The 14,110-nt window shown below is 40.3% G+C and overlaps 1 protein-coding gene across 1 annotated transcript; it reads right to left on the bottom strand.

The window, feature by feature from the left end:
* Positions 1 to 290: 290 nt before the first annotated feature.
* Positions 291 to 7,348, bottom strand: LOC148036663 (uncharacterized). Its single transcript, XM_087678703.1, has 3 exons — positions 7,162 to 7,348; positions 6,307 to 7,007; positions 291 to 808 (listed from the first exon to the last, which is right to left on the bottom strand). The coding sequence occupies exons 2-3, from the start codon at positions 6,940 to 6,942 to the stop codon at positions 491 to 493; spliced, it is 954 nt and encodes a 317-aa protein (XP_087534829.1). The 5' UTR covers positions 6,943 to 7,007; positions 7,162 to 7,348; the 3' UTR covers positions 291 to 490.
* Positions 7,349 to 14,110: the final 6,762 nt, after the last annotated feature.

Genomic DNA, 14,110 nt, shown 5'->3' with positions numbered 1-14,110 from the left:
CTAATTGCAAATTTCGGAGTCTCTCCAGAAAAAAATTGAATGTAGTTCCTCACTAATCTGTCTGTATCATTCGGAGACCACATTCCACGTCATTCACACATTAAGCTTGAACCTCACAACAGGTCATGTTATCCTTCCACATGCAAGATCTCTCCTTGTCTTTCACTCCACTGAATTCTCACAACTCATGGGGAAACCAAAAAAAACCTTATAAACCAGCACTTCTATGAGAGCACGACAGTCGTAAACACCTGGGAAGAGCTCCCAAAGACATGGAAAGAATCTACAAAACCACATCCACTTAGAAACTAGTGCACAAAATTTTTCCCTGATTGTTAAACTAATTATCAAGAATCCCCATACCATTGCTTCAGGAAACAAAGACCAGACATCTTCAAGATGTGAATTACAATGGAATACACATGCTTCCCAGTGTCCCACAGACAGCTAGTCATTCTTTGGAAAGACTCTCAGAACTGACAATTCTATTTCACCTAAAAGGTACTAAAACCAGGTCCATCTGTTCTTGAACCCATATCTTGACTGTCTTATCATTTTCAAGAGCTCCTGATGCTATCTTGTTCTCAGTTGGATGACATGAGACTGACAGCACAGTGTCAGTATGACCCTCCAGCTTTTGAACTATGTTTCTTGATTGAAGATCCCACAGATATATGCAGCAATCTTCTGAACCACTCACTATATATTTTCCATTGGTTACAGAGAAGGTAGAGAATATGCAATATTTCTCGTTGACATGTCCCATGTAGGTCTTCAAAAACTTTCCTGTGTTATAATTCCAGAGTCGCTGCAAACACCAGTGCAATGAAGCAATCAATCTTAGTCACTCTATTTTCAAACGATCAGCAAGATGGAATCTTAAACATAGTCAAAGAAAAACAAACAACAGATTCAGTCTGAATAATAAGCCAGATGGACTGGATTTCATCAAGCATGATGAAATCCAGTCCAATTACTTGAAGCATTAACCATATCAACAAAAAAGAGAAATACTTTCACTTAGCAGGAGACTTCTCACTACTTGAAAGCCAGCATACCTGCCTGGACTCTATTAAAAAAATCCCCTTTCTAACAAAGTATCCCAAGGCAATGCACAGAAGTAGCAATGTTAAGGGATTTCCAAAACAAAAGATATACAATAAAAAGAAGTCCATTACAAGGCACGAGTGAGCAACCAATCAGGAAGTCTATAGTGTCAACCCATGTGTGCTTAGTGTGCTTAGTGAAAGAAATTGTCAGAATCTGGAGTTCTAAGAAAAGCCTCTCTCATAATCTCCAAACCACCCTACAGCCTCTCCGTTCTGCCACGAAGAGTGTGGACAATCTCCATCCAAATCTTGCAGAAAACCTATATTGCGGATATGTTCAATAAATCTATAGCACTATAAACACCCCGAAGAGTGTACTATGCTCAACAATTATAATATGTTGGGAATAAAGGCCCTCGTGCCTTTTAATGTGCTTGGGTGTGAACACACCCGTAGCACTTGTACTCACACATATATATCTATCTAAAAATCTAAAGTGGTACACTCATCATTGAACCCACAAATCGTGCACACTCTCTACTCCTCTTTGTCTCGCTGCTGCTAACGAACACTGACTATCTCGATCTCCGTGCCTCCCGGTCTCAAGTAACTGGCATCAAAGCGGGCAAGAGACAGCTCAGGTGTTGCACAAGTCCCAGGTGGACTCGACAATCAGCAGTCTGCAGTCGACTGGTGCAGAAGCGACTGCAGCTGAAGAGCAGCCAGGGTGACTAGCAGGGAGCAGGCGAAGCGACTGCAGGTAACGAACATTAAGCGGATGATTGACAGGACATTCGGGTGCAGACGTACCGGACCAGGCAACTAGTCGGGGGTCCAGCGTGGACCACAGCGACAACAGTCTTTGCTGACAGGAGACCACACGACTGTCGACGGGTGACCGGCAGGCGGTAGTTTGGCAGGGGATGTGTCACCGACCTGAACAGCCGTTTACCTGCTATCTTTCTCCTGTTTTTCAAAAACATTTGAGATTATTTTTGCCTCCTCTCCTCCAAGTGTTTGCACGCGCAAGCACTATGTGCAAATCTGTGCAGGTTTAGGCCCAGAAACTTGGGTCTTTTCTCAGATTTGGGGACCTTAACACAAAACTAGACAATGTGACTCAGAAATTGCAAAATCGGTGCATATTTGCCCAAGAATTTTGGGGCTTTTCACATTTTAGTGAAATTCTTTCAATCTCACTAAAATTTGTGCACACCGGACCTGAGAAATTTGGGGATTTGTCCACATTTGGTGTGAGCAAGACACAACAGCGATATCTGTCTCAGAAATTGCAAGCATTTGTGACATTTTTCCTCCAACAGTAAAAATTGGGTTGAAATTTACCCAATTTCTCAACATTGATGCACATTGGACCCCGTGCAATTTGGGGCTTTTGCAGTTTGGGTAAAATTTGTGCGCCATTTGGTCATTTTATATACATGCGAGTTTAATTCCATGCAATTTGGACACTAGCACTTGGAAAAATTTGGGGGTTTTGCTGAAATTGCTCTATTTGGGCAAAATTGGCTGTCATGATGACGTGTATTTTTGAAACCTCACTTGGCATGTAGATTAATTTTTAATCACATGATTAAGTAAATGTTGCACATGTGAGGTGTAACTAGGGTTAGAGTAAATTTATGAGCCTGAGACTTGAGGAAATCACAGGATGTCAAAGGCAAAAGTTTTTATGTTGCACAGGTACTTGGTGGTATCCGGTGCCAGTTGTTGGCCTAGGTCATTCATTTGGCCATAAGTGTCAGTTGGTGACACTAGAGAAGTGGCGTTTAATGGTACCTAACACCAATCTAATGGTCAAAGATGGCACGAAGACACTCACGAATGGAAGTTGCCTAGCCAATTTAATTATTGCCCATGCAAAAGTGAAAAAAGTCTTTAGAGAGAGAGGCATTTTTAGTGCATTCAACCTGCAAGAGAGAGGAAGGAGATGTTGGTTTGATCTGCAGCCATTGGAGGATCTTCTGAGGTAGCCAAGGGCAAGAGAAGGCCAATCAACAGCAAGTGACAGAATCTACAATCTGTTCAGACAAGACCAACAATAAATGAATAATTTTCTTCAGTTCAGCGTGAATAAAGTCTAAACCTTCTCTCTTCTTAGCATTCGCTCTCATCTCCCAGCCTTTCTACAATCTTGCTCCAAAGATTACAGCATTGAGATTACCAGAGGCTCATCCTCTCTCAATTCTTGTCTTGTTCTAGTTTTGTCTTATATCGAGTCTTGTCTTGTAATCAAGCCACTTGTCAACACTCTTATAATCCAGTTCTCTTGTAATCGAGGTATCTTGCAATCAAATTCTTGTTCAATTTCTCTTTCAAGTTCTTCTCTTGTAAGTTGTGAAAGCAATCTCCTTGCTCTCAAAGAACACTTGCCATACCCATAATAGTTTGACAAGACTAAAGGGCTTGTATCCCATGACTCCTATTTATACTATAGCCTAGGAAGATTAAGGGAAACCTGTTTTTACAAGAGGATGCTACATGGTATAACATGCATACTGACATATGGCATGCTGATATCAACAATGACATCAGCAATGATGCAAATATCCTCTAGAATTTTCTAGAGACTTCATGGAACCAAGGGTTGTCCCAACTTGCATACGAACCAAGGACTGTCCTTGCTTGAGCATCCGTTACATAGCCCCGCCCACCAAGCTCTTACACTTATCGTGTTCCTCCTAAATTCTAGTGTGAACACTCTCTTATCGATGGAGGTACTTTATACCTTCTAAGTAGATAAGGATATTTTCTTGTGTGAACTCTCGTCAATGGATGTGATAGTTAGTACCTTAGGAATTGTACTTTCAAATCATTCTCACATAGTGGATGTGACATTCCAACACTCCTCTTGTTGTTCACTTGTTCCCTATGAGTGTGTATGGTCCTACTAAACCCTAACCTAATAGTGGTATCAGAGCATACATGTCACCATTATCCCCATTGAGCCTCACGCTCAGCTTGTATACAAATTGCCATTACAGCCATCACTATCTCAACCACCCTTTGAGAGTTTATTGCATCTAGTCGCAACTACTTCATTGCTCGTCTGGCCTAGATTGCCTATTGCCAACCTACCCTTCAATAGCAAGCTCAATGTATGCAGCCCTATTGCCTAAAAATCGTCACTTGGCCTGTTTCTGACAATCCCCCACCTATCATAATTTGCATTAACCTACCTTGCCCGACAACTCAAATTCACTCGCGCGACCTTTTGTTACACTGCCCGATAGTCTTGGCCGACAGATAGCGCATCTATCAAGATAGCCAATGCACATGAGTTTATCATCTACTTGACACAAATATTATTAAAATATTCAGCACCTCCAGTCATAATCGACATTTACCCACATAAAATAACTCCTATTCACATGCAATCCCTATCCAAAGACAAAATTTTGAGATTTAGAGACATCAAATTTTCCCAAATTTCTTTAACATTTTTGGGGCTTTTACTTGAAAATCCCAATCTCACCAAAATTTTGGGGATTTTGGATTCATTATTCAAAATTGCTCAGTTAAGCACCAAGATTTTAGGCTCTTCACATTTGACCTCAAATTTCACAAAATTTCAAGAACTAAGTTTGGGGCTTTTGTAAAATCTCCCCAAATTCATCGACATTGAGATCAATTACACCTTCTACATCGACATTCACACACATTGGAGTCGTTTCAACCGCAAGTTCTTCAATGTCATCATCAATTTTGCAAAAAATTATTAGTTTTTTACTATTTCCTTGCTTTATTTTTGTGCTACCCTTGCATTTGCACTTTGGACAGCAGAAAAAACCAAAATTTGTGGCAAGCAATGGCATGACAAAATGATTTGCTCAATATATTTGGGGACTCTCAGAAATTGGATGGCACTAATTATCCCATGTGGGCATACATGATAAAGCATGTTCTTATTGCTAAGCATCTTTGGGGTTATGTATGTGGTTCAAAAGATAGGCATGTTGGTCCAGCAATAGAGAATGCTTCATGTTTTTCTAGCTCATCCACTATCACCAATGGATCTTCTGCTCCAACTCCTCCTCAATGTAGTTTTTCCAACTACAATTACAAGTTAAAGAAATACCACAAGGAGCACCAAATTTAGGGTCAATCGGGAGAATATTATCTAAGCCTAATTGGTAGCATTTCCATTTTTCATTTATGCAAATTTGGTGCTTTTTGTAATAAGTGCATAATCACGTCATTTACCGCCCTTTTGGAGAAGGAAGGCTAGTTTCATCACAATTTTTAGCTTGAAGGCCAAACTTCAAACCATGTTAGGTAAGCACAAGATGATATTAAAACATTAACATATAAGGTTTGGCTCACATGCCACGTTGACATAAGCTTTTTCACTATGAGCAAATTTCAACTATGAAGCTTGAGTTGGCTGACATGGATAAGTTGTAACTTGCATCTAGACAAAGCTACTTCATGTCAAAAGTCTTAAGCTCCCTTTGGCTTAGCCTATGTTTTTAAGTTTTTGTGTTGTTTTTTTCCCCATCAACTTCTTGGACATAAGATATACCTAGGAATCAACCTTTCAAAGGTTTGCAAATGCCAAGGGGAACTGAACTAGCCCCAAGCAGCAATAGCAATGGGTATACATGACATGAGATGGCTCACACTTATAAGTCAATGCACTACTAATAATCCAAGCTTCACCACCAAATACCAACTTCATTCAATAGAGGGCTATCGTATGTTATTATAGATAGGGCAACTTAGCTATGCAGGAGGCCATGCCATTATGTCCCCAAGCTATAGAGTGTCCACATGTTTATCCGAGAATCTAAGCTATCATCACTCACCCTAGCCAAACATTCTCAAGGAGATTACTTCATCACACTTTATCATAGCGGAGTGGATACTTGTCCAACAAAACCTTAAGGTGGCACTTATAGATGGTATGAAAGCCAAGAGCTATGGTACGCATTGATAGAATCATGATATTTGTTTTTATCTTCCTCGGTTGCCCAAAATGAGACAGATCATAAATCACTTGTCCTCACAATTTTGATCTTATGGGTCATTTTGGCTTCTAGTAATCGCTAATCCCCTCCCTACCTCCCCCCCTCTCTCCCCCCCCCCCCCCCCCCCCAGAAAAAAGAAAAACAAATTTCCTCCCTCCGACAACCCTCCCCTTCCATCCCCACCCCCCTTCTCCCTCTCTTTAAGTGAGCAGAAACAACCAAGCCAAGCCAAAACAACAGGACAAGCTAATGTATTTCAAGCAGAAACTTACAAGTGTGTGGTCCAGTGTGCCAGCAAGTATAAACTTTCCATTGGGTGAAAACTTGACAAAGGACACAGGTGGATTCTCGTCATCAATCAGTGTTTTCAGGCAATGTCCAGTGTGAGAATCCCAGATTCTACAGATGCCATCATAGCTGCTGGAAACTATCAATGAACCGTCCCTGTTAAAGTTGACTGCTGTCACTGGTTCCGAATGTGCAGGTAGTACTCTCAAGCATTTCCCTGTTTTCACATCCCAAATCCTTACAGTTTCGTCAAAAGAGCCAGATACTATCAAGTTGGACTGAGGATTGAAGTTGACACAGAACACAAAATTCGTATGGCCCCTCAAGGTCTTCACATACTCTCCTGTCTCAACGTCCCAAATACGCAAGGTCTTATCATCAGAAGCCGTGCATATGTACCGTGAATCAGATGACCAGGCAAAGTCCGAAATGCCTTCGCTGTGGCCCTCGAGTTCTTTCAGAAAGGTGCCGTCAGCGGCACTCCATATCCGGACTGTCTTATCGGCAGATGAGCTTCCAAGCAGCTTGCCGTCTGGAGAGAATTTCACACTAGAGACAGCCTTCCTGTGCCCGGTTAATGTATGCTTCAGCTTATAAGGTTTGTAAGCATTCCCTTCCATGGTCTTGAATCTGATACTTCCAGAAATGCGATTCGAATGTCTCCTCTCGTGCTATGGACATTCTCCTGCATCGAAAAAGCAGACCTTGCAGAGAGGATCGACATGCAGAAAACAAAGAAGAATGTGCGCAAAGGCAAAAGACGTCGGAAGCATAAAAGCCCTAGGCACACACAGAGTCATGTCATTCAATGAAACGAGGAAGAAGACGTAGAAGCCTACCAGCTAAAATCCGCATGACTGCGACTCTCCAAGAAAGCTCTGCAATTCGAGCTGGGAAATCGACTGTCGCGACTCTGGCAAGGATCCCTGTGGAAATAGGCCGTGTTCGAAGCTCGCTCATCAGTGTTTTCCTTCTTACAACTAACTAGGTTAACATGTGCACCTAAGTAATAGGAGTACGAAGTTTCATGAGTGTTCGAAGCTCGCTAATCAATGGTTTCCCTTTTAACACAAACTAGGTTAACATGTGCACCTAATTAAAAGGAGTATGAAGCTTCATATGAAATTCTTGCATGTTTGTTATGTGGCCACTGATAGTGTTTAAACATATGACTTGTTTTAAAGTGAAGTACGTTTGTAGACAAGATTTAGTGTCGTTTAAATACATAGAGAATCTCAAAAGAAGAATATGTATACTCATATAGCTTGCGTCAACGATCGTGAGTTTGAACTTTCACTTTTTTTTGCTATATTAAAAGAGGTTTCTTCTCTTCAAAAAATAATACTTTTTACATCTTGCTGGGTGTCCGTATAGGTTGTTGTACCTTGTCACGGTTGCATTTTTCTTATAGATGGTGGCCTGCTCAAAATTCTTAGCCTTGTCTATGATATCAACTATTGCTTCTTTGTTAACCTCAAAGTTATCCTCGAACAATTGGAATGTTTCTGTGTCTTTCTTCATTTTCTTGATGGGATTTCTTCAATATTGTTGGATTCTTTTATCAAGGTTGGTCATCTATCCTACATACTCCTTGTCATTTTTATTACATCGTATGTTGTAGATGAAATGCTTGCTTTTGTGTCTCTACATTAGTACTTTTGGACTGGCTCATAGATTTTGGTTACAGACGATGCCAAATGATATGGAAGTACTTGTTAGTTTTTTTTTAGTGTTTGAGAAGAAGTCGTATTTGAGAACTTGCATGTTAGGTAGATTATGTTGCTGAATGGATCGGAGTTGGAACCGTGTTTCTGGGTGTAGACCTCTCTGCTCAATAGGTATGTGATATTCTTGATCGTTATTGTAGGATTGTCACGACTGTGAATATAGTGGGTTTTTTTTTCATGTTATCTTCTAGTATGTCCTTCACTTCTACCAATTAGTTGAGTGAGATATTAAATCCGTAGTATAGCAGCTCAATTGCATATGTTTCGATATCATTTGTTATTATGTCTTAGAAGCACTTGGGCCATGCTTGTTCATAGTGGATTATCAACTGAGTCTTCGTACTCAAGTTTGAGTCTATTGAGTATGTCTTTGAGGAGTCCTACATATTAAGCGCATATGAGTTAGCATTGTTGTTTCGAGTAATAATGAAGGTTGTGAAGTTTGTAGGAGGTTATGTACCAATTGTGATCTTGTCATTTGATGTAAGACGTCGTTCGTTGTCAAGAATTTGAGTGGATGTGATTATCAGTTTTAAGAGGTCGTTGTATGTTGTAAAGCCGTTGATGTATGCTTATGGCTTTTTCCCAGCGACATTTGCCATTTTCATCTGGTTTATCGTTACGTACTTGCAATTTTGTGTATTTGCAAGACAGTATGGTTTTGAATGTATAGTTGGAACATCTACATGCATAGGTCAATGTGGTTAGGTGAAGTAATATATTTATATTTTTATATATACTAAGTATCATTTGAATTGTATGTACCTCATCCGAAGTCATCTTTGCCTTGACACCCGGGTGATGTGTATCTATAAAGGAGATAATGAGGAAAGCACATTAGTATGTTAATAAATCTATTGGTAGGAGAAGAAAATTAGCAAAACACATTAGTATATTAATAAACAATGTTTGAAATAAGGTTTAGAAGATTGCTTTATTACTTATTACAAGAATCATATGAGATTGTTGTGTGATGGAATGTGTTATATTTAATCTTTATTTGTTTTTTGTTGAGCTATGTTATTTCTCTATTTGAGTCATGGTGTCAAGAAAGATATTGAAGCAAAGGCACATGAATCTGGAAGGCCAACCATATGCAAATTTCTTCTTTTAGTTATGCGAGACATCATTATGTAGACTAGTCCAGGCGTGAACATGCTTCTTATGTGTAGAAGTGCTTTTTGGCTAACTTTGACTCCTTGCAATTTGTTACCGATGATCGCATATGCAAGTGTCAATGAGAACGTGGATTTATGGTACCACTTGCTATTCAATGCCTTGCATTAGTGCTTGCTGCACCACATGGTGAGTTGTTAGTTCATTGACTGGATCGTGACATGGATTCCTAATATCATTTTATCGTTTGACATATCAATACGGTTAATCTTACACATCACACTATTTGCTGCACCCATAGTGAGGTCAATGTCCTAAGTTATTATTGCAATCGCCCCAATTGCTATCTCGTGGAAGTTCTTGTCATGTAGCCAAGTCTACAATGTGGATCGTCATTTGCATTCATATGAACTTTGACTATGTGGATTTGTTCGGCTGTGTAGTATTTGTGTACGATCTACTTGTTGTAGTTGTGAACATCTTCCTTGTGTGTGCATATGATTGTTGTTTTCTGATCGACAAAATCTAGGACATCCTTCTTATCGATCATGCACTTCTGTAAGCATTCATGTATCTCTCGCTTTGTTGTAGTTGTGAACATCTTCCTTGTGTGTGCATATGATTGTTGTTTTTTGATCGACAAAATCTAGGACATCCTTCTTGTTGATCATGCACTTATGTAAGCATTCATGTATCTCTCGCTTTGTTGGGCAACAATGCCTAATCACTTGTAGAAACTATAAAAATGGCAGGTCGCGTGTATGTCGAACTTGGAGAGTGTGTTGCTTTCCATGTGCCTAGTACAATGAGGAGGTGATGTGACATTGTTCCCTATCCTTGTGAGCTTCTGTTGTTGTATATGTTTAGGGGAGTTGTTGATGCACTTGATAGACTCACTTCGTGTGACTATTGAGATTTGCATGCAATTTAACACCGCTTCAGTGGGTGACATTGGCTTGCATAATATTGCAGTGGAAATTACTTTTTGCTTGTTTGAGTCAAAGTCTTGCAGTCTCATTCTCTTGGCATCTGCTGTCTGGATGTTTAACTTTCCAATCGGCTCTACCTTCATTGCCTACTTGAGTAGGTAGTAAGAGATGGAAGAGTTTATTACTCATTGAATATTCATGTGCGCTCCCCAAAGGAGTAGTAAAATTGGGTGATATGGCACAACTTTTTGATGCTCATCTTCAAGACGGTAATAGATGTATCATTGAGTTTCAGGGTCTATTGTTGGTTTAGGATTGTCATGTGAGGCAAACGAAAATCCATACTTGCATTTACCATGTCCCTTACTTTTGCTTATATGGCAAGCATGATGGCACCTATGAAATTGCTTTGCCATGACGAGGGCACTTAGTTTTCTTGTCGAGCTGCACTGATCATCATTTGATGGAATGTACATGCATATCTTGTTGTGGTATTTGCAATGTCTGCCTCGTGTAACCATAGGATCACATGTGCATGTAAGGAGCCCCTATGTTGTATCTCATACCTAACGCACCCAATGCAAGCAGCTTTGCCAAGAATATACTAGTTGAAGAAAAGGTAAAACCTGGTGTGGAAGAGGATGGCGCACTTGATGGGGCAATCTTTCCATGAGAATTCAAGATTAAACTCCTTTGCAATGCATTCCAACTTGTTGATATTGATAAAATATGTGGGATCTAGAGCATGGCAAATGTGGAAGCTATGGAGGTTGAAAGAGGAAAAAGAAACTCATGAAGACATTGAACTTGACAAGGATAAATTGTTACACAAGTGAATTAGGTTCCAAGATCGAGACTTGGACTCATAAACACAATCTTGTGTATTGATAGTGACATGACACTTTACTGGAAAAAGAGTGCAAGTACAGTGTTTTATAGGAATTGAGTGGTGGTATTTTCTCCTACTGTCCATATGGGATTCTGGTCCTGATCCCTCACTGCTCCTCACAAAGGGACTAAAGTAGGTGTGATTGCAAATATTTCAACACCCCTCCTCAATCACAACCAGAAGTACAAAGTGTATAGAGGCTTTAGTGAAAATAATACCTGCAAAGTATGGGCACACCATAAACATGGCAAAACACCAGAGGCTGTTGCAGAAAAGGCTAAGTGTGGGTACCACAAACATGATGGACATCCAGAGGCTGTAGTAGGGGCCTCACAAAGTGTACATAGGTTGTAGTATAAGGATAACTGAGGAGTTTTACAAGTTTATGTTTGAGGCATTAGGGCTAGGAAATACAAAACTAAAAAAGTCTATCTGAATAGAAGGACTAATGAGGTTTGTCCTTTTCCTGGTGGTCTTCTTCTTCTTCTTCTTCTTCCTTTGCTCCGTTTTCTTCTTCTTCTTTGACTGTAACTAGATAGGCCTTTTGGGACCTCTTTCTGGCATGGCAAAACTTCTCGGTGTGTCCGGTCCTTTTGTAGAAGTCACAAAAGAGCTTATCCTTCTTGCCTTTGTACCTGTTGCCAACATATAATGCATGTTCATCTCTAGAGGTGCTTGGTTCTTCCTTAGTTTTTAGCTTCCTTTCCTCCTCTAACAATGATGCCTGGATATCAACAAGTTCAGGGTTTGGCATATTAATTAGAGTTGTTGATACATTATTATATTCAAGAGGCAAACTCTTAAGTAGAACACCGATGCAAACATCTTTTTCCATTTTAATGTTGATTCCTGCAAGTTGGGTTAGAAGTCCTTCCATGTAATTTGCAAAATCCTTCAAGATCTTTCAGATCCAAATCTTCCCCTTCTTGATTTGATGATGGGACCTTCAAAGCTGAGTGACAATGGGTTGTTCTAGGTGGCAGGAGAGAGAAAGTGATGAGATTTTTGAGCGTGATGAAGTTTGGCTATGGCTTCCTGGATTAGGGTTTTGACCCAACCCTGGTTTTTTGTTGATTGTGGGAGCTACAGTGGATCATTTTCAAATTGTTTTAATCAAAATGAAGCTTGAATGATGGGCTATCAATGCCCTATGGTGGTCATCAACATCGCGACCAGTAGCGATAGCAGCAGCACGAATGGCAGTAGGTGCAATTCTGACAACAACGACGAATTTCAGCAATGCCGATGCATAGAGTGTGCAATGTCGAGTTATATTGTGTCAATATGAGGCCCCTTGAACTGGGCAACAAGTTCCTAGAAGATAGCGTGTTGAGATGAGGCTTGTAAGAGGAGATCAGGAAGCTCCAAGTGAGCTAGGTATAACCTGGCTATGGAGTCACACAGGGCAGAACTTGAGAAAAGAGGCAATGCTGAGCTTGAGTTAGGGCAATGTCAAGGTTCTATGTGATACAGAGAAACCTTGGGAGTCAAGGAATAAATCTCCAGAAGAGAGCTTGGAGAGATATGCCCTCTACAAAAAGCTATGGAAGCTCAAAGGCAGGGATGTGCAGGTTGGCTATGGCTGCCACAAGATCAAGTGGAGAAGAAGGAGTAGGAGATGAGCTCCTAGACTTATTAACCTAAGCTGGACTAAGCTCAAGCTAAGCTAGATGAGAGTAGAATGGAGCTGGAGAAGCAGTGCCATGCCTGACTGAGCTTTGATACCATGATAAAATACACGAGATCTAGAGCATGGCAAATGCGAAAGCTATGGAGGTTGAAAGAGGAAAAAGAATCTCATGAAGACATTGAACTTGACAAGGACAAATTGTTACACAAGTGAATTAGGTTGTTCCAAGATTGAGACTTGGACTCATAAACACAATCTTGTGTATTGACAATGACATAACACTTTACTGGAAAGAAAAGAGTACTATCATTGCATTAGAAAAAGAGTGCAAGTACAATGCTTTATAGGAATTGAGTGGTGGTACTTTCTCCTACTGTGCATATGGGATTCTGGTCCTGAGCCCTCATCACTGCTCCTCACAAAGGGACTAAAGTAGGTGTGATTGCAAATATTTCAACAGATATCAACCCATCTCGTACTGGTGACCTTGTCTACTATGAACATAAGGAAGAAATGAGGTTTGGCCCATATGTTGACCATTGTGATAAGGTCCTTCAAGTTACACCAGTGCCAAGATGGGGATCCCGGTATTGAAGCGGAAACACTGTGGCGGAGGATGTGTCTGATGACCTCCTCATTGGAACTTTTCTTGTTTTCATGCTTATAGTTGTCAATGTCCCTTTGTAGGCAAGTTGTGCTTGTACTGTTCGCGACCAAGACAACCTATTTTAGCTAGTATAGAATGAGGATGTAAGGCATGTGTAAGGTGTACATAGAGAACATGGTTGATGTCTAAATCTTGATGTATTCTCTAAGATAGATGTTGCTATCATAGGCGCAATGGCCAGGTGGGAATAGGAATGGAAACACTACATTTTCCAAGGTGATATCTAGGTGCAGGGCAAGCTTCTTGCAGGCAAGTCATCCGTCCTAAACGTTGTTGTTCTTTCTATGAGATGGTTATTATTTCCATAATATTATGCATGCGAACTTGTGTTGATTGACTCTTTGGAATGCTTGTCATTGGCTTGGCTCGACTATATTGTCAAGCAAATTGTAACCTCTTTCATTTTCGTGTTCTACTTGGAGCATTGGGTCGAATGGAGAGCTTTCACGATGGAGCTCTAGAATTCGTTTGATAGATTCCATGTTGAGGATACAAAGACCTATCCTTAGATGTGGATGTTCTACTATAGCCATGTACTTTTGGATTAGCAGATGATGTAGCATGTTGAAAGCAAACACATTTGCAATATCACATGTAGTCAAGTCAATTTTAGTAGATCGCTACGAAAGCAATGCATCATTCCAAGAGACTAGAGGGTTATCGAGAATCAATGGACGGTCCAAGGTTCTGTTCTCAATTACTATTGTCATTTTGGAGACCGAGATGGATGCATCAATGATGCTCAACAATCGGCTTTGCGTTGAGAATTTGTTTTTTGTAGTCTAGTAATAGTGAGACCATGTATTTGTTTCTATCTTTGTTTGCAAGAC

Source organism: Lygodium microphyllum, chromosome 5, assembly GCF_053477565.2.
Source record: "Lygodium microphyllum isolate KBCC chromosome 5, Lygodium_microphyllum_v1.1.10, whole genome shotgun sequence".
Taxonomy (NCBI): domain Eukaryota; kingdom Viridiplantae; phylum Streptophyta; class Polypodiopsida; order Schizaeales; family Lygodiaceae; genus Lygodium; species Lygodium microphyllum.
This window is presented reverse-complemented; position numbering and strand designations above follow the sequence as displayed.

Excerpts from the sequence above, each read along its gene's own strand:
- LOC148036663 (XM_087678703.1), bottom strand. The coding sequence starts at position 6,942 with ATGGAAGGGAATGCTTACAAACCTTATAAGCTGAAGCATACATTAACC. Across the intron at positions 809-6,306 it reads GCACACTGGACCACACACTT|CGACTCTGGAATTATAACAC; the intron begins GTAAGTTTCTGC and ends TGGTGTTTGCAG.